Here is a 20743-nt window from a genome sequence, read left to right on the forward strand (position 1 = left end):
GAGATGAAGGGAATGTCTTCAGAAACAGTTTGCTTTTGTGGACTCATTTCAAATAGGGCATATACCCACATTCTACCTTACAATGAGTTATGTCTTAAACATTCCATAAACTTCACAGTTAAAGTAAGATGTCATAGAGAAGACCCTCACAGCCAAGCTAATACTGCCATTATACTGTGAAAGCATAATTAAAGACTACTTCACAAAATATTTAATCAAGGTGATTACATAATAAAAACACTTCCCAAACTGTTGTTAATATTCTGTTCTCCATGCAACTAATTCAAAGTCATCTGTAGAGCAGGACCCTGGGTGACAATGGATCTCCTTTGAGGTACACTCAGGCACCTTGTACATGCTTGAACTAAGCTCACCAAAATATGCTGTTTTACATTACCTGTCCTGTTTCACTAATCTAATATCCTTACAGTTATCTAGCTATCCTGCGTACTCATTCATCTTCAAAGCCCATAACAGTATGCAATAATTAAACAGATCAATGAGTCACATACCAGTTAGAATTACACAGAATAAAGTAACTACAGAGGAGAAAGTTGGCTTGGGTTTCATGGACTGCTCCTCATTCCACAGGATAATTTATGGATGGGAACAAAGTGACAAGCAGATGAATCCAACACGAGAGCTGGCTGAGTGTGCTGGCTATTTCACCAGTTTAGTGTGTCATTCTAAATTAATTTATTATTCTCTCGGACACCTGTGTCCCTTGCAGATAAAAGAGGCAGCTCGATAATTTGTTGTCTCACACTGTAAAAGTACAAGCTCTGACCAATTTAGACAAAAATAGTTCCCAGGCTTTAACTTAATAACTGGTCTCGGAAGGATTTAAAATCTGTATCTCTGACTTAAAGTATGCTAACTAATCTTCTTGCCAACAGAAATCTTCAAATAAACATCTCACGGGTACTCAGACATCTCGCTACGCTGGCCATTCTATGTGGTGAGGCACACACGATCTTATTTCTTGACATAGACAATGGTGGTGGAAAGAATTGCACTGACAAATTAAGTCAGTGATCACTGAGCTCCACAGCTACAAGAGGGATCTGTGCTGATGAGTGTGCTACAGCAATTCCTCCAACTTCCCATCCGACTTGATCCACAGAGGGAAGTCAGTACAGTATACCCTTCTGTTGGTTAAACAAAAGCAGCCCATCGTTTAGAGTTTCAGAAGTTTCAGTGTTATGCCCAGCCGCAAACAGATCCTCTTAGCAACAAGCACACATGTCAACATTATACAGTTAAGAGACTGATAATTATTCTGGAGCTAATTACTACCATCCGTGCATCTGAACGGTAGCACACTAAGCTCATTAGGTACTCATTTCACAGGGCACTAGACAGGGCACTAGACAGAACTCACTCTCCGCTAGCTCACTTCTTGGGTGCTCACTCTCTATAGTAGTTTCATAATGATTCTTTTTTTTTTTTTTCATTTATTTTGGCTTCATCCTCCACTTGTATCAACTTTGAAATACCTTCTATTTTGATATTTTTCAGCTTCTTCCTATTCCCCCAAATAACACCAAGTTCTTTAACTTCAAAATGAAAAAGAAGCATACCCCTCTGGATACAGCAAATATCAACAACACAGCCAGGATGGTGAAATGCATGGTATGACTTTTTTAAATCAATATGGAAAACTCATATTTTACTGGAGTAACAGATTACTCATCCAAAACATTATTGAGAGGGTTTAATACACGTTAGGTACTATGCACCATGCTAGGAATCCAATAGTTAACAAAATACTTTCTTTGTAGAGAAATGCCAAAGAAAGTTATAATCATTAAATAAGAATCTAAGCTTATATAACAATTTCTGTAAAAATAAATGAACAAGGAGGATGAAAGTAATGAGATTATAATGGTACTGTGTGATATATCAGGATAGTTAGGGAACTTGGAGGTTAGTGAGAATGAGGTCACAAGATAAAAATTCTAAAGGCCTTGTTCTACCCGAAGTTTTCATTCTTTGGCTAATTTATTTGATCTCCTGGCTTTTCTTGGTCATTTGAAAACAACTCAGTAATTCTTAAAATAATGATTCTTCTGAGAAATAAGATAGAAGTATATATTTACAATCAGGTTCAGATAAAGGCAAAAATCAAAGGGAAACACCTAAATCTGAAATTACCTCAAGGGAGAGAATCCCGCCCCATGAGCCTGCTGAGCAATGCACATGCAAACACAGCATCTCTAACTGAGGAAGTGCAAATCAGGAGCTTCCGGTCATTTTTTTTTTTTTTTTTTTTTTAATTAACTTGAGTATTTCTTATATACATTTCGAGTGTTATTCCCTTTCCCGGTTTCCGGGCAAACATCCCCTTCCCCCCTCCCCTTCCTTATGGGTGTTCCCCTCCCAACCCTCCCACCATTGCCGCCCTCCCCCCCATAGACTAGTTCACTGGGGGTTCAGTCTTAGCAGGACCCAGGGCTTCCCCTTCCACTGGTGCTCTTGCTAGTATATTCATTGCTTCCGGTCATGTTAAAGATGCCCCGTAAGTAGCTGTGTTAGTATTCTTGTGCTTGTTCCCAGGAAACATGCTGATGAATATTGATGAGAAAATCTTTCCTATAAAGAATGGAACTTAATGGCATTTCACTGCAGGTATCACCAAGAAGGACTAGAGTTGATTGCATAAGAGATCCTCGTCCACAGCCACATTGCTGAGGAAAGGCTTACAGGAACAGGGACAGGAAGCAGGCAGTGTGCTCTGGGGACATTTCTTTTTAAATAAGGAATGGCCAGTCAGCATGAAGGCCAAGCTCCATAATCCCTGAGATGTAGCTCAGAAATAATATATTTACAGAATCTTACCTCTCCTTCATCCGTAAATGTTATTTTCTTGTTCACTTTAAAATTTCTCTTCATTACTTTTTTTGCTTCTGCAACTTTGGTTAATTTTTTCTTGACACTGGATTTAGAAGGTTCCTTTTTCTGTGCAAAGAAAAAGAATAATTAGAAAAACGGTTGCAATATAAAACAAATTTCCAAAAATGACTATACTTTCTATTCTCACTGGTAATTACAAGTTCCTAAAACACTGTCCAGAAGAAACTGAGCTATGTGGCATTTTAACTAACAGCTACCACAAGGCTAAAGGGGCTTTAAATGTGAGTGTGACGGTCATTAGGCAAAACCTTTCATTTTGTTCCATTGCTAAATTATACTACTTAAAATGCTGCTGCACCAGAGACAATGAGAGAAAGCAATAAACAGTCATAAGGCAAATCTGTTTCCCAGGTAAAACAAACATATTATTTCATTACCAAGTGCAAACTTAAATTGTAATGTAAATTGAAAATGTAAACACAGAGCAAAATGACTAAAATGGTGTTTGCAACTCAATATCATTCTGTCAGCTATAGAAATTTGCTATATACATGTTGGAAAATATCCTATGACCAAAGAGTCCCAAGACAAGATGAATAACAGTACTTAACAGAGTACATTCACTGGAACAAAACCAATGCTCTGAGACCACCATCATAGATAGCATAACCTTAAGCTACTGCTTACTTATCCTAAATGAACAACTGAGTAAGGGAGTGAGGAAAGAAACAGGAAAGATCATGGCATGGCCTCTACAACGAGTACCAGGGAATAACTCGTGGTTTTGAAATGTTGTATAATTCCCCACTAGCAATTGGTGGTGCTTAACTATAAAACAATATAGCGTCCATTACAGGAATAAACAAAATGTGAAGTAGGTTTCAGTATAGGCCTGAAGAGATTGCTCAGCAGTTAAGGATAAGTATTACTCCTCTAGGGAACCAGAGTTCAGTTCTCACACCCATGTTAGAAAGTTCACAATTGCCTCTAACTTCAGCTCTGACTCTAAGGGTACCAGCACATACTTGTACATACCCAGACACAGATACACATGTTTACAGTTTAAAATAATAAAAATAATTTAAAGAGCTCTTTGGCATAGTAATCAAGAATATTTGAGGTAAATTCTGCAATTACAAACTGTGTGAAGATTAGCGATCATCGCTACATGGAGGATACTAATAGCACCTAGTACCACCTAACACACTGTGGGATAGACTAAACAATAAATACACTAAAACACACTGCATGATAAGCTCATGTCAAGTGGATACAGCTAATTTCACAGCATACTAGACTGTGGGCTTCCTAGCTTTTAATGCTGTGTTACAGTGAATCGCTCAACAAAGGCAAAAAAGAGGAAATAAACAAGAATCATCAGAAGTTTTGGGAAGATGCACAACTAATACATTATGATAACAAAAAAAATCATGTTAAGTAGACACTGTCAATGTTGAATAGATTAAAACAAACATACCAAATTAAAAACAGCCAACTTATTAAGACAGTTTATATGTTATTAGAATATTTTTAGGTAATTGTTCATGTTTGTTATTATCTTGGATAGTTTTATGTCAATGTTATACAAGCTACAATCATTTGAGAAGAGGGTCTTTGAATTGAAAAAAACATCTCTATAAAACTGGCCTACAGAAGAGTCTGTGGTACGTTTTGTTGATTCCTAACTGATATGTGAGGGTCAAGCTCACTGTGGGTAACACCACCACTGGGCTGGTGGTCCTGAGTGCTCCAAGAACACAAGATGAGCAAGCCATGAGTCAGCAGTGTTCCTTCCATGGCCTCTGCATCAATTCCAGCTTCTAGGTTCCTGCCTTGTGTTCCTGCCCTGACTTCCCTGGACTATAGGATATAAGACGAAATAAACCCTTCCTCCCCATATTGCTTTTGGATGTGGTGTTTATCACAGCAAGAGAAACTCTTAACTAAGATAGTTATGTAAATTAGATAATGCATACAACAGTTATGATTTAATTACAAGTAAGCTGTGTTGACAGTGATGTTTTTGTTATATATATATTCTAACAATATTTTTTATAGTTCTTATTCTGATTTATGCAATCTATAGTACTTAATTAAAGTACTTTTCTGGCAAAAAGCCAGTTTACATTTAGTAAGCTACAAGCATATTTAATCCATGTAAAGTTTATGAGAAGATCTCTTATCAGAGAGATATTAACATTAATATACTATAATTTATCTCACAAGACTTCTATGAAAAAATTTTTTCAAATTATTTTTTCCTTGGGACAAACAACTAATCTTCAGCCCTACCATGGCTCTGTGGATGTTTCCAGCTGGTGGCATGAAGACTTACTTGCTGTGCCTATTTCTCTAGACCTCCTCTCTGTGACTGTCTCTAAGACATATGTGTATCTCTCTCTGTAAATATTATCGTCCTCATTTCCTTACCTTACTTCAGAGAGCAATCAGATGGGAAAAAATAAAGAAAGAGAAAAAAAAGGAAAGAAAACCTAAATTGGAAGGGAATGGAGTGATAAAGCAATTCACTTATCTAAGGTGCAAAACGTAAAAACACTAAAAGCATGGGGAAAAACTAAGTCCCTCCTTCCTTCAACCCATTCAGAATTTCCATGCAACTTTCCTCACAAAGCCCTGTCAGAGACCTCTTCTATCACTAGAGTTTGCAACTTCATTATTAAAATTCTAGTAGATCTTTAGAGTTTTATAGTGAAACAAATTTTTTTTGTTTCTTTTTGTTTTTAAAAACAGGGTTTCTCTGTGTAACAGCTCTAGAACTCACTTTGTAGACCAGGCTAACCTTGAACTCAAAGAGATCTACCTACCTCTGCTTCCCCAGTACTGGGAATCAAAGGTGTACACCAACAACACCCAGCTTGGTGACATAAACTCTTAAAGATCTGAATTGGCTGATTTTCTGCCATCAAACATTCCGTAATGATAGAAGGAATTATAAGATTAGCTGATATACTCACTGTAGTATAAATGTATAGCCATAAATTAATAAGCTGAAATTATTAGGAAATGGTATGAGCAAACTTTTCAGGGTGACGGTACTTTCTACTTCTTGGATAAATGTTTGAGCTACACAAAGACATATCTGAGTAAATGTATCAAATGTTCTTAATTCTAATTTGTCACTTCCTTGTATGATGTGAAAATTTATACATCTAAAGGTAATGTCAACAAATACTGAACTCCAACTAACACCATGCAATCTGAAAAATACAAGAAAATATAATGACATTGGCAATGTACTCAGAAATGTGTTCAGTAAAAGGTAACATGGTAAGGAAAACATTGCAAATGGTTAATTATAAAATTTGGTAGAAGATATATTTGCATCCAATAATACAGTTGTTGCAACTCCTCTGACTATTTAAAAATATTCTTAATAAAATACAAGAGTCCAGTGCCTGTGAACAGAAAGAAAATGTCAAAGCATACATTCCAAATGCCAAGAGCTAACCAACTGGAATAAAAGTCAGTAAGAGAAACAGTATAGTCCAGTGACATTGGTTTAGCTCACGAATCCAGTGACCTTATGGGGAAAAAAAAATGGAGGTATTTGTGGTTTTTTCCACTGAATGGTCTCTTAGTATCTAAAAGGGATAATTCTTGCTCCAGCTTGCTACCCTCAAAAAAGGGTTCCCTTTATTTCTTTAAAAAACATGTTAAGAAAGTCACTGAAAAAAAGCAACAGCTTCAAAATGGCTAAGTGGCTTATATTACCTTGAATAGCTACTGACTTGCCTCTAACAGCCTCACTCACTCCAAAATGTACAACTGACTATACAAGACATCTGTGTCAGTTACCTTTGTGGATATATCAAACAAGTGAGATAATCAACTTACATAGAGAAAAGGTATGTCTGGGCTTACAGTTATTAAAAAAAAAAAAAAGTTTTCAGTCCATGATGTTGGCCCCAATGCTTTGGACAAGACAAACACTATAAGGGTAAGACTACTTTTCAAGATACAAATTATAGTTCTATCAGAGAATATAGGCAGGGTCCAGTAGTGCAATGCTGGTGGTCTCTCAGGCCTCTAGGAACCTGTTCTTACAGATAATATTCAGCAATTACTAAACACTAACTATTGTATCACAAGCACAGCAAGTGCTGAGATAAATAAGCAAGATGAGTAACTTCCTTTTACAAAAAAGAAAAAAAAAAAGAGAGAGAGGAAAATACTAAGATGTGTATTACTTCACTAAAGTTACAAACGCCTATTAAGCCCACTGTTGGCATTTTTAAGTGTGTGCGTGTGTGTGTGCGTGTGTGTGTGTGTGTGTGTGTGTGTGTGTGAGAGAGAGAGAGAGAGAGAGAGAGAGAGAGAGAGAGAGAGAGGGGGAGGGAGGATCTCTGTATATCTGCACATGTACATACATATGTAGGATGAGTTGATCAGCAAGTCCGCATATGGAAGTCAGAGGTTGATGACTTTCCACCTTACTTTTATGAGACAGAATCTCTCATTGAACTTGGAGAGTTCTCTTTGGTCTAAAAGCATAGTCAGAGAGCCCTAGGATCTGCCTATTCTCCCTTCCATCCTGCACTAAACTTACAGGTAGACCTGCCTATCTATACATGGCTTTTATGTGGATTCTGGGAATCCAAAATCAAGACTTTGTGGTTGTAGAGCAAGCACTTTACCCACTGCTATCTCCAGTCCCAGTGTTCGTCTTTTTATTACTAACTTTAGTAGGCATCCTCGTTTGCTTTCTTTTGATGTGATAAAACAACAACAAACAAACACACAAACAAAAACCACGTTGGGGGAAACCAAGACAGGAACTCAAGGCAGAATCCCAGAGCAAGAACTGAAGTAGAGACTACAGAGAAGTGCGACTTCCTGACTTGCTCACTCAGACTGCTTTTGTGGACAACCTAGGACCACCTGACCAGGAGCGGCATTGCCTAACTTAATACATTTTCAAGTATGTATTTCTATGTTTTAATAAAAGCAACTTCTGATATATTATGAGTAGTTTCTATTTTCAATTTTTTCCCTGTAATTTTCAGACAGATTTGAACATCAAACTTTCACTCAAATCCCTTCAACGTATCTTCTGTGTCCTCATTAATTTCATGTTAGAGTTAATATAAATTTCCTGATTTAAAAAACCTTCTTTTATAGAGGTTTAGCCTAATAATTCCTTAAACCTTTCACTGCTTCTAATTAGTCGAGATAAAATCCTAATTCCTGTTCTTCAGAACGAATTCTATTTTCATTTCATGTCCTATTTTTAATACTTATGTGTGTCATGATCAACTAAATTTATCATACTTTCTCATACTATTAAATAGTCCTGTTTACCTTTTTATTCTGAAACATAGAATGCAAATTTACATAGCTCTGTAATTAAAATCACTCATTACTAGAATATTTTCTTTGAATTCGCTTAAATTGGTGCCAGGACCAATTTAGCCTGACTGTAGCCATCTCGAATCATGACCAGCCTGTCATGACCATCATACTAAAAATAGTGGTATTTAGAGCTTTGTGACTAGATCCAAGTACTATGAGTGCCAAGTAAATAACTCACATCTCTGTTATTAGCTTGATATAGTCAAGCTATGTCCCAGTTTGGATAGTCACTGTTCTCCTGAACATTAGATAGATATCCACCATATGCCACCATTCAAGAATCATTTCTATCTCTCTGTTCCTCCCTGTTCCAGAGACAATCGCATCTTTTCAAGGAGTGCCAGTCTCGTACCATAGATACCATAGTGAAGGTCAGTGTGAACGGATTTGGCCGTATTGGGTGCCTGGTTACTAGGGCTGTCTTCTGCTCTGCAGTTGGCAAAGTGGAGACTGTTGCCATCAATGACCCCTTCATTGACCTCAACTACATGGTCTAAATGTTCCAGCATGACTCTATGGCAAATTCAATGGCACAGTCAAGGCTGAGAATGGGACGCTTGTCACCGACAGGAAGCCTATCAACATCTTCCAGGAGTGAGATCCCACTAACACCAAATGGGGTGATGCTGGTGCTGACTATGTCATGGAGTCTACTGGCATCTTTACTGCCATGGAGAAGGCTGGGGCCCACTTGAAGGGTGGTCCAAAAGGGTCATCATCTCCACCCCTTCTGCCGATGCTCCCATGTTTGTAATGGGTGTGAACCATGAGAAATATGACAACTCATTCAAGATTGTCAGCAATGCATCCTGTATCATCAACTGATTAGCTGCCCTGAACAAAGTCATCCGTGACAACTTTGGCATCGTGGAAGGACTCATGACCACAGTCCACACCATCACTGCCACTCAGAAGACTGTGGATGGCCCCTCTGGAAAGCTGTGGAGTGATGGCCATGGGGCTGCCCATAATATCATCCCTGCATCCACTGGTGTTGCCGAGGCTAGGGGCAAGGTCATCCCAGAGTTGAACAGGAAGCTCACTGCCATAGCCTTCCGCATTCCTACACCCAATATATCAGTTCTGGTTCTGACATGGCACCTAGAGAAAACTGCCAAGTATGATGACATTAAGGAGGTGTGTAGCAGGCATCCGAGGGCCCCACTAAAGGGTATCTTGGGCTACGCTAAGGATTAGGTTGTCTCCTGCGACTTCCAACAGCAACTCCCACTCTTTGATGCTGCAGCTGGCATTACTCCCAATGGCGATTTTGTGAAGCTCATTTCCTGGTATGACAATGAATATGGCTACAGCAATAGGGTAGTGGATCTCATGGCCTACATGGCCTCCAAGGAGTAAGAAACCCTAGACCACCCACCCTAGCAAGGATACTTGAGATCAAGAGAGAGGCCCTCAGTTGCTGAGGAGTCCCTGTCCCAACTCAGCCACCATCATTGAGCAACTCCCTCATAATTTTCATCCCAGACCCCCATAAAACAGGAGGAGCCTAGGAAACCCTACTCTTGAATACCATCAATAAAGTTCGCTGTACCCACTCCAAAAAAAAAAAAAAAAGTAATTTCTATTTCTAAGCCTCCAATTGATTGTCCTCTATGCAATCCTGACTTAGTTCTTTCTCATAGCACTTTGCAGCTGCCAAGTGTGGTGACATTAAGGAGCTGTGAAGCAGGCAACCAAGGGCCCACTAAAGGGCATCCTGGGCTACACTGAGGACCAGGTTGTCTCCTGATTTTTAGGTTATTTAGTATTCTGTCTTTCTGTTAAAATGCATGTATCTGTTCCCCAACTATATTCCTAAGGAAAAATAAACATTAAAGTGATAAAAAAAATTAGAATGCGTTGCTTGTAAATAAAATTATGAAACCAGTGATACTTTGTTTTACGAAACCAATTTTTAAGCCTGCCACCTTTAATAAGCTTTTTCATATTAGACGGCAGGCAGCTAGAAGCAACTTAGAGAAAAAGAACCTGATACATTTTTTTGCTTCATAGACAATATTGATCTTAATTCTAACTTATGCCCAAATTGGCTATATTATGTTTCTGTTCCTTCCTACAACTTTTAAAATCATCCTAGAACTGACAAAAGCACACCAGACACCAAAGTTGTGCAATCAAACTTTGAAGTTTATGTTTCTTTCTTGAGTCCACTATTTACTGATACAAAGTAAATTCCAGAAATATTGCTTAAAGGAAGATTTAGTCTGTATCACAAACACTGATGCCTATCACCCTCCTCAGAGACAAGCATATAATTTCTATGTGTATTTGAACCAATTCAATAGAGAATTCACCAACAGAGAAAACATGCTGTCCTGGACATATATTCCTAGACATATATTCCTATTTTTCTTTTCTTTTTTTTTAAAGATTTACTTATTTATTTTATGTACATGAGTACACTGTAGCTGTCTTCAGACACACCAGAAGAGGGCATCAGATCCCATTACAGATGGTTGTGAGTCACCATGTGGTTGCTGGGGATTGAACTCAGGACCTCTGGAAGAGCAGTTAGAGCTCATGAGAGCATTAGATCAGTGGGAAACTATTCTTATTGCAAAATGGGAGTGGGGGGGGGATTTTTTGCCATTTCTAAACAAAACAGGCAAATGACATTGACTAAAATCCCAAACTAAATGAATTTTTCAAAATCCACTCCTGCCCTTTAAAGATCTACACTAGTACCAAAAACAGAGACAGGTCTAATTTTCTTCTGTCGCTCAAGAAAGGACACCAGTAATTAAAGACAGAAGTGAAAAAGTTGTAAGGGATGGGAAACTTGACTAGTTTCCAGCACAATAAAAGCCAAGAGACAACATGTCAGAACAAAATAAACAGGGGAAGGACAGCTCTGTAGAGCTGAGATAATTACAGTGATAAAAGGAGACAGTTGGAAATCAAAATCACAAGAAGGACCAAGGGGAAGAGAAGAGAAACTGTGAAAAAAATTCCTTTCATTGTTATGATATGTTGTAAAGCCACTGTACCACCCTACACATACTATGTAATACACCCCAACCCAAGAGACTCACAAACTATCTACATGTTCAAGAAAACCAATTAAGCTGAGAGTGGAAAACTGAAAATGTCATAAGCAGATACTAACAGGATGCAAAAATTACCATCCAGCTACCAAACACCTTCTCTATTATATAAGTAATATTTGAAACATAATACTAAAAGTCCAAAAATAAAATACTAGAACATAATGAATCTACTGATCCTTACTGTTAACAGCTTATTCCAAGTAATTCAATTATTCAATCTGTCAATTAGTCATTTGACAGATTTGGCTGAATCGTTAATAAATAAAAATATTAAATAACAATATTCCTAAGGAGAAACTTATCTGAAAGTAATTTTGAAGATATTCAACTTTAGTCAAACAAGATAAACTGATAGAAATTCTATTAAAATGAAATTAACTCTCTACTGATATACTGAGATACCTTAAACTACACTATGACACTCATAATTTGGTTTGTTAATACAAAATCTATGACATCTCTCCCCAACAAGGTTTTCTCTTTTCATTCTAGCATTCAAGACTTCAAGAGTCAATACTGATCCATATTTAAAAATGACATAAAACTGTGTGACCTGCATTTTACACATCCTACCAGTCACTTCTGTTCTCTCTACATTGTGCTTATCTTGGCTTTTTTTGCTTTTCAAAACAAGATTTCTCTGTATAACCCTAGCTGTCCTGAAACTCACTCTGTAGACCAGGTTGGCCTCAAACTCAGAGATCCACCTCTGTCTGCCTCCCAAGTGCTGGGATTAAAGGCTCAGCTGTCCTGGCACATTCTAGTAGAAATTGTTAAAGTAAAAATTTAAAGCAATTTCAAATCCTTTAGAAATGAGGAGGAATAAAATATGAATCAAAACAAAAACTCAACATATTCAACAGACCTTTTCTACTATACCTTTCCATTACTGTAACAATGTATAAAATTATCTTTTAAAAAATTAGTTTTGTCGTGCCTTAGTTTTGAGAGGTTTCAGTCCATAAGCAACTGTCTTTATTTTGAGCTATCATATGTAAGGCTCAAATCTTAAAAACTTGAAAGAGGGAGTTTAGCTAGAGGTTCAGATTCTTAAAAAGAAACTAGTTTTTCTTCACACATACAAGCTTAGACTGGTTACAGGAGAACGTAGTAAACCATATCAGGCACACAAGAAGATCCTGGATTACCGAGACCTTAAAACACGTGCTAAAGAGCTGGGTTTGGCCCAGAATATGACACAAAATACAAGTTGGGAACAAGACTCCACGTATTGTCTTAAGGGGTTGGCTAACAAGTTTTTCAGCAGCTAGCATGCTACATAGAAAACTAATTATAAATTATATTGTTGGCCTATATACAAGATAAGAGGATTTTAACTGAGGCAGAAAGAAGATAGTTAAGTTTTAGATATATTCTGAAGGACGAGTGAATTACACTCCAAAAAGTACGGACTTTTAGTAAAAGTAGGATTCAACGTCTATGTTCCTGCTCTCACTGAATTAGTGGTGTTAAATATACAAGAGATAGTAAATTGATAGTAAAGTTTTAGGAAGCTAGAAGGGTTTGGGACAACATTTAGATGATCACGTAGTTTGTAAAGACTATTGAGTTTGGCTATAGAGCATCTGCAATGGAGAATAAGGCAGAAGGCAAAGCCTTGGTGTGCTTCATCAATTACACATGGGAAATAGATGTGAATTGAGGAATACGAGCAAAAAGAAGCCACTAGCAAAAGCACGAACAAAACCAAAACCCTGGAATAAAAACTAATCAAAAACCAATGGTCCCCTTAAAAAATGCTGCTGAGGTACTGATTACCACAGTCCTACTGGACCACCAACTAGACTAGACTACTAAAACAGGAACACACACACAAAACATGCACCTCAAAAAAATGTGGTTAAGAACTAAAACCTTTAAGTATAGTAGTTAACTCTTCCAAAAAGAATTTCTTCCTTGTCCCTACCATAATGGAAGATTCAGAACTGAGTCTCATTGTTATTGGGGCTCAGCTGTATCAAGAGCTACATTTTAATTTTTCCAACTCTAGGTTGAATAAAATCACCAATTTAAAACTTCATGAAATCATTGTGTTTATCTTAGGGGAGTAAAGGGGAAAGAAAAGAGGATTTCAAAGGCATTATAATAAAACCTGCCTTAGTAAAACACCTACTTCTACTGGTGTAACAGTATCATTAGGTATTAAATTATGGAATTAAAGAGGTTTATTTATCAGCATAGAAGTTTTTCCTAATCTGTTTAAGTTTTCAGAAAGTTAATATAACAGTATCATATGCAGTCTGTAATTTAAATGCATTGGGGAGGAGTGTGGGAATGTTTGTATATATACAGAAAGAAGACCAGAAGTACTAATCATAAGGTAGTTCAAATATATGATAGGATCATGGTGTATTTTTAATTGCTTTGCAACTCCTTCCTTTATATTTTGAATTTTAGCAAATAAATAAATAACAAAAATTACTAATCACAATATAAGGGTTTTTATGAAAAGTGTTTTTATGACAAAAAGTTTTTTAAAAACTTATTTATGAAAAAAGTTTTTTCTTTTTAAATAAGAGTTTTATGAGCCATGCTAGGATAACTCTAATATCAACTTGCCTTTCCTGTTTGCCCTCCTCCTCATCAGTACAGGTGAGTGAACAACCTTTACTTATGCTCTGAGATATGGTATTATTCACCTGTTTGTCCCTTGTGGTTTATAATTCGTATGATTGTTGGCCCAAAGGTGTTAGAAGTAAATGAGCAAGGCTGTGCACACTAAGTGAGCACTGCTTGGTCACCTTCCTCTCTATAACAGAGTCGCTGTTTATTAGATATTTCCCTCCATGATCACTAAACTAACATATCTCAAGACACTATTCTTCTTTTGATCTTGTTGGAAGAGTCATTTCAAATTTTGAGATGACCAATATTAAAGAATTTAAATTTAAGATTTTATGAATTAGAAAATTTGATGTTATATTACTACTTATCAAAAACATATTACACTTTTATTGTGTTCACTGTCCTATGGTAATTTCCAATGCACTAAAAAGATACAGATCATTGTGTGACAGTATGGTGATATGTCCGAAATTGCTAGAGATTAGACTGAATTCTCTATACCTTGAGGATATATAATGGTAACAACTGATTTGGGCTATAAACAAAGTTCAACAATTCACAAATCTCATTAATTATAAAATGACAAACTGACATGTTTATACTAACACACACACACACACACACACACACACACACACACACACACGTACCTAACCCCTAGACTAATCTGCATCTGAAGTCTTTCCATTAAAAGTAAAATTAAAAATTAGAGAAAGGAGCTAGGGAGGTGCCTTAGTTGATAAAATACTTGGCATGAAGTATGAGGAGCCAATGTCAGATTCACAGACCCCACCTAAAATTCCAACACAGTAACATGCAACACTAGTCCCAGTGCACCTATAGCGAGACAGAAGAGTCTCTAGAGGCCAGCAGGCTAGCTAGGCTGACATACACAGCGCTAGAAACCTTTCAAACGAAGTGGACGATGACAACACTTCAGGTTGTCCTCTAACTTTTACACATACACCCACTCACACATATGTGCATATGTATTTACATACTATACACACAAAACACTTAGTTATTAAAGTTTTTAATCAAAAAAGGGTTAGAGATCTAGTCTTATCTGTGGTGGTGATTACTTAAAGTGCACAAAGTCTTAGGTTCAATCTCTAGTACCCATCTCCAAGAAGTCTAAAAAACCAAAGGTGCAGATGAGGCTGTGTTTCATTTATGATATAAAGAAAAGACCACCATTTCATATTCTTTGTCTAGCCTATCTGAGTAGCCAGGCAAATGTAAACTTAGAGGACTAGGGGTGGGGGAGTGCATACCTGCAGGCTTCTTAGCCAGACAGTCAATCAGAAAATGATGGAACTCAGGTTCAGTCAGAGATCCTGTCTCAAAAATACAGTGGAGGCCTGCTAGATAATGTGCATGTGCACACACACAGTGTATATTTGTATGCACACACACATGCATGAATATGTACATGCACACGCGCGCACACGCGCGCACACACACACACACACACACACACACACACACACACACACACACTTCTAGAAAACATTACTGATTAACGATATAACCTAGAGTCATCTGAACTAACTTAACTGATATAAAAGCCCACTATGAATAATGCTGTCCCTGGAGAGATGGTCCCAAGTTATACAAGAAAGACAGCTCAACCTGAGTCTATGAGTTAGCCGGAGAGTGTGTCCCAGAGTGCTTCATTCCTCCATGATTCCCACTCTGGCTTCTCTCTATGTTAGACTATGAGCTACAAGTTTAAGCTAAATAAATTTCATCTTCCCCCAAGTTTCTTTAGCTCAAGTGATGTAATTACAGCAACAAATCAGGAAAAAACACAACACATACAACACACACACACACACACACACACACACACACACACACTCAAAAATAATTTTGATATTACACATGAATGAGTAGAAAGTAGCCCTTAAGATTATACAAATGTACAATAATACAATCTAATTGTACAACACAAGTGAGATTTAGAGAATCAGTATGTGTATGGGTATGTTAAAAGGATACAGTTTGCTAAAATTTAAATATAACTAATGAAAAAATAAAATTCTGACTTGCTTCGTTTTCTTAAATGATGAGAAATATGCAATCATGAATATATTCAATATCACAAAAAAAAAACCCACAAGAGTTTTAGTGGTTGACTGTTTACAAAAGCATGTATTATGCATTTTAAGCCAATCGTATGAATTACTTTTAAAACCTGTTCATAAACAATAAATGGTTATATTTTATGACTACTTTGTTAAAATTTCAGATATTACCATTTTATCTTTTGAAATATGCTACAATGCACTCAATCAATAAATTTTTGAAGAGTATAAACAGAGTAATATCTAAAACTACCAATATATCCCTGTGCTGATTATTATAATATATTTATACTTATAAATCAATGTAGGCAATGAGATGACCCATTATTTCCCCCCAAAAAAACTATGAAACACTAATATTCTCCTTCAAGTGCAACTTTCTGAGGCATGCAACTATTTTAAAAAGGAACATTCAAAAAAACAACAGTGAATAACATAGCTTATTTGTTAAATGTGAGTAATATTAATTACAGTAGAGTTTGCTAGTATGCTATGGCAAAAATTAAACTTACTTCAATGGCACAGTACCAGTATATAATGATTTAACAAACTCTGGAAAATAACTAGATATGTCTTAAAGTCTTAGTTATTGATTTTCTTGCCCATTCCACAAATAGTGTCTAGTATATTAGGCAAAGTCTACAGGCAACAACCACAGGAAAATTAATGAGCAGGCTGGTTATGCACCATTAATATAAACTAAACAGTCACTTCCTTAAAGGAACAATAGGAAGACAGTAACATACATGTCCCTAAGAGCCCCAGGATAAAGCAATCATCTCTACAGTGAGAGACACTGCCAACAAACATGAAGATCCTTCCGTATAAGAGCAAGTCAGTAGTACACTAACACAGAGAGAGCCTAGTTATATTTAATTTAGAGACTAGCATTAAACATGTAGAAATCAAATAAACAGAAATATTCCATGGAAGAAAACTCACTGACTTCACAATCAATTCTAAAGAAATAAAAACTAATGTTATTGTGAAATTAAAATTTTTAAAACTATTAGGAACAAATAAACACAGAAAACGATCTTCTTCCAAAATTATGCTCTACATGAAACATCTATTTAAGCTAGAAATGTGATATTTCTATACTGCTTGCTACATTTTAGCAAAAGCAAATATAATATAATTAATAGTTTCATGAAAATGTTAATGAATACAATCTGGGTAGAGGGTGGAACTGGCATCCACAGTGTACATCTTGTAAAAGGACAAGTTCAGTGCTAGGAGGCCTTCTCATTAGCGTATGTGACATACAACCAAAATAGGAACTATGTTACTACATACTGTACAGCTTGACCCTGACATGAAAACAATTCATAAGCAATGAAACACAGCATTTTAATCACTAAATGCTTATTTGTATTCTGTCTATGGCAGAAAGGCCGAAAGGTGATACCCCAATGATCCTGCCTCTATATTAACACACTTGTGTAAAATCCTTACATTCCACGTGGGCAGGGCTCAGAACTTTATTCTCTTCATGCAATACGCCAATGATTATAAGATTATCACTTAATAACTAAAGTGATGTGTATCACTTCTGTGGTTCTATTATGTAACAATACAACTCTACTTGACTAGCATCTGGGAGCTATTAAATCCCCTACAGACTTAATAAAATCAACAGCCATCCTGGAGTAACCCATCTTTAGCAGCTAAAGGTAGTTACCTTGCAACAACAAAAAGTTTATTACACATCTGGCAGTTAAAATAACAGAAAGTTACTTTGTACAATTCTAGAGTGAGAAAAATAGACCACAATCTCCATGTCTCAACTTTTAAATGCTAAGCACACAACCAAAAATATAAGTAAGAGACCAAAGTAACAAGTAATTCAATTCCTTGTGAAGACTCTCAGTGTAATTTCAGACAGAAACTTCCTTGCTATATCCTCAATCGCATTCAGCCCAAAGCACACTGCCAGCAGTCAACAGCCAGTAAAACATGCAGTTATATAGATGCCAAACAGCACCCTTTCCCCTCCCAAAAATCTGCCCTCTATGCCAATCAAATCCCAAAACGAAAGGGCAAACTGGTTAGTGCTTGATTGTAACTTTGTCAAAAGATCATGAATAGAAGACTCAGTTAAACCATGCTCAAACATTTGGTTCATGGAAAATATGAAACCATAATTATGCTGTTTATTGGGGGTTTGTTTTAATTATTCCACTTTCAATTATTCCATTTATTTATTGTAATTATTCCATTCATTTATATTTAATGTGTGTTAGCGACAGAGAGACACTGAGAGTGAGAGACAGACAGACAGACAGATACAGAGACTAAGACTGAGACTGATACTAAGACCAGGAGCCCATGTGGATATGTACCACCTACCATGATGCATATGTAGAGACCAGAGAACAACCTATGGGAGCCAGTTTCCTCCTTCCACCCTGTGGGTTGCAAGGACATAAGTCATTACTTGCTATGAGCAGCAAACGCCTTTACATGCCGAGGCATCTACGTGTATCATTTAGTGGTGCTGTTTGTGATAGTTTTTTATACAATATGAAACTAATATATTTCTTTGAACTGCTTCTGGTTCAATTTTAATTTCTCGGATTCATTTGGACTAATATAATATGTAATATCCTCTACACAATTTACTGGGGAGGGGAAGTGGTTAGGGGGCTGTTGACCTGGAGACTAGGAAAGGGAATAACATTTGAAATGTAAATAAGAAATACCCAATTTAATAAAGATGGAAAAAATCTTTAAAAAAAAAGTTTACTATGGTATAATGGACAGATATTTATGGCCCTTATTTAAGCTTAGTCCTAAAACTTAAAATCAAGCACAAAACCAAACCAAACCCAAACAGTAACAGCACAAACTATCTTCAAAACAAACCCAGCAGGAGCGTCGTGTTCTAAAAAGGATTATAATGTAGGACCCAAAAGTCAGAGGAATAAGATTTCACAGAACTCTCACAAGTTGGGAAAGGGAACCAGCTCAGAAGACAATGAACAAAGATATTTATTTCCACACTTGAACACTTGTTCTATTGCCCAGATTTCCTTACCTTACTAAAGACTACTTTGTATGATTTACTATGAAATTTGCTCGTAACTTTTTAACGAGGGAGCTAGGAGATAGCTCAGTCAGTAAAGTGCCAAGGATCTTAATTCAGATCCCCAGTATCCTTGTTTGGGGGTCGGGGGTGGGGGGCAAAGCATTGGTCATAAGAGGTCACAGGCACTATAGAGAAACTTACTACTGTGGGCTTTCTAAATTGACAGGCTATCAAACTACTTCCTAGACATCTATGTTTATACCCATCAATAAGTGTTGCACTTAATCTTGGCCAGTGAAACTTCTCTCTACAGGAAGCAGCAGATAAAACAGAGTCTTAACTGCTCAAGGTGTTGAAAACATGTGAGTCTTGAGTGCTTAGCCCTACATGAAACTTGTATACCACCACCACCTCAAGGCTCAAGGAATATCACAGAAGGACAGTGGAAAGAATACTATAGGATGGTAAGGATGCCGTGAAATGCTGTCTTTTGAAGATATGACAGGGCATCTGCATCCGTAAATTCACTGCAGCTATAGTAAGCTACACGGGACCAAGCTAGCAGGGACACTCAACATTCCAATAGGCAGCACTAATTGGATCCAATAGATTTGAAGAGGGAAAAAGTAAAGGATATGAAGGTGGGAAGAAGGTGTTGCAGAGACTCCAGGGATTGTTGGTAATAGATAAGATCAAGACGTATTGTACACATGTATGAAACTGTCAAAGACTAAATAAAAGACATTCTTAAGCCACTGTGGGTCTGTAGTACAGCACTGAGGAAGCTGATAAGATTAGTTTACTAGAATCGGTGAGCAATAAGTTTGGTAAGAGTCCCTGTCTCAAAAATCAAGAAGGGAGTGATAGAGGAAGACTCTGGTCTACACACACACACACACACACACACACACACACACACACACACACACACACACGCGCGCGCAAACATAAAACTATATTGTCTATTTTCATGTGAACTCAAGAAGACCTATATAGTATGTGCCTTTGAGATGTAAAAGCAACAGTGATTAAAGATTCTTGAAGGTGCAAGACAAACCCTGAACGACAAAGTTATCAGATGCCTTTCCATACTGAATTAAATCTAACAAATTGGGAAAAGACCACTGGCAAGCAATTAAAAAAAAAGTATTAGAAAAACAAAGTAAAGAGGAAAGAGAAGTAAACATTGGAGAAGATGCTCAAAGGGAACAGCTCTCTTAATATTGAGTCCACAAAATAACTCCAACACTGATGGCTATTCTGGGAACAGCGCTTTGCTGTCTGCTAAGCTGTATTATAATAACAGGTTGAAGTATGATCCTAACAGGTTGTTTTGAGTGAAAATATTTCAAAGCTGTATTTATATTTAAGCTAAAGGACTAATAACAATTGAATATGCCTTGCACATACAAAATTGGTTTTGGTCAAACTTAAAAAGATGAATTCAAGAGGCATCTGTCATCCAATTATACTTTGCCATTCAAAAACTATGTTAACAGATGGAGTAGATTTTTACTAAAGAGAGCAAATTTCCAAATATATACATATGCATCTTTCTACTTAATGTAAATGGAGTCATGAAACTTTTCGTTTCAGTCAAGGAGAGGAGGAAAATGAAATCCCATCAAGACTAAAATTTGAGAAGATTACTAAAGGAAAGCAACTTAGTAGAAATGCATCAGAACCAGTTTCAAAAGAAATGCCATGCCCTGAACAGAAATAAATTGTGAATAAATCAATCAAAATCATAG

At 36.8% G+C, this 20743-nt stretch overlaps 1 protein-coding gene across 1 annotated transcript in view; it reads right to left on the reverse strand.

The window, feature by feature from the left end:
- Positions 1 to 20743, reverse strand: part of Ddx10 (DEAD-box helicase 10) — a 154710-nt gene that overhangs the window by 48562 nt on the left and 85405 nt on the right. The window contains exon 14 of the mRNA NM_001106820.1: positions 2839 to 2958. Coding sequence (NP_001100290.1) covers positions 2839 to 2958 — 120 coding nt within the window. The remainder of the gene's footprint in view (positions 1 to 2838; positions 2959 to 20743) is intronic.

This window comes from Rattus norvegicus, chromosome 8 (genome assembly GCF_036323735.1).
Source record: "Rattus norvegicus strain BN/NHsdMcwi chromosome 8, GRCr8, whole genome shotgun sequence".
In the NCBI taxonomy this organism is placed as follows: Eukaryota; Metazoa; Chordata; class Mammalia; order Rodentia; family Muridae; genus Rattus; species Rattus norvegicus.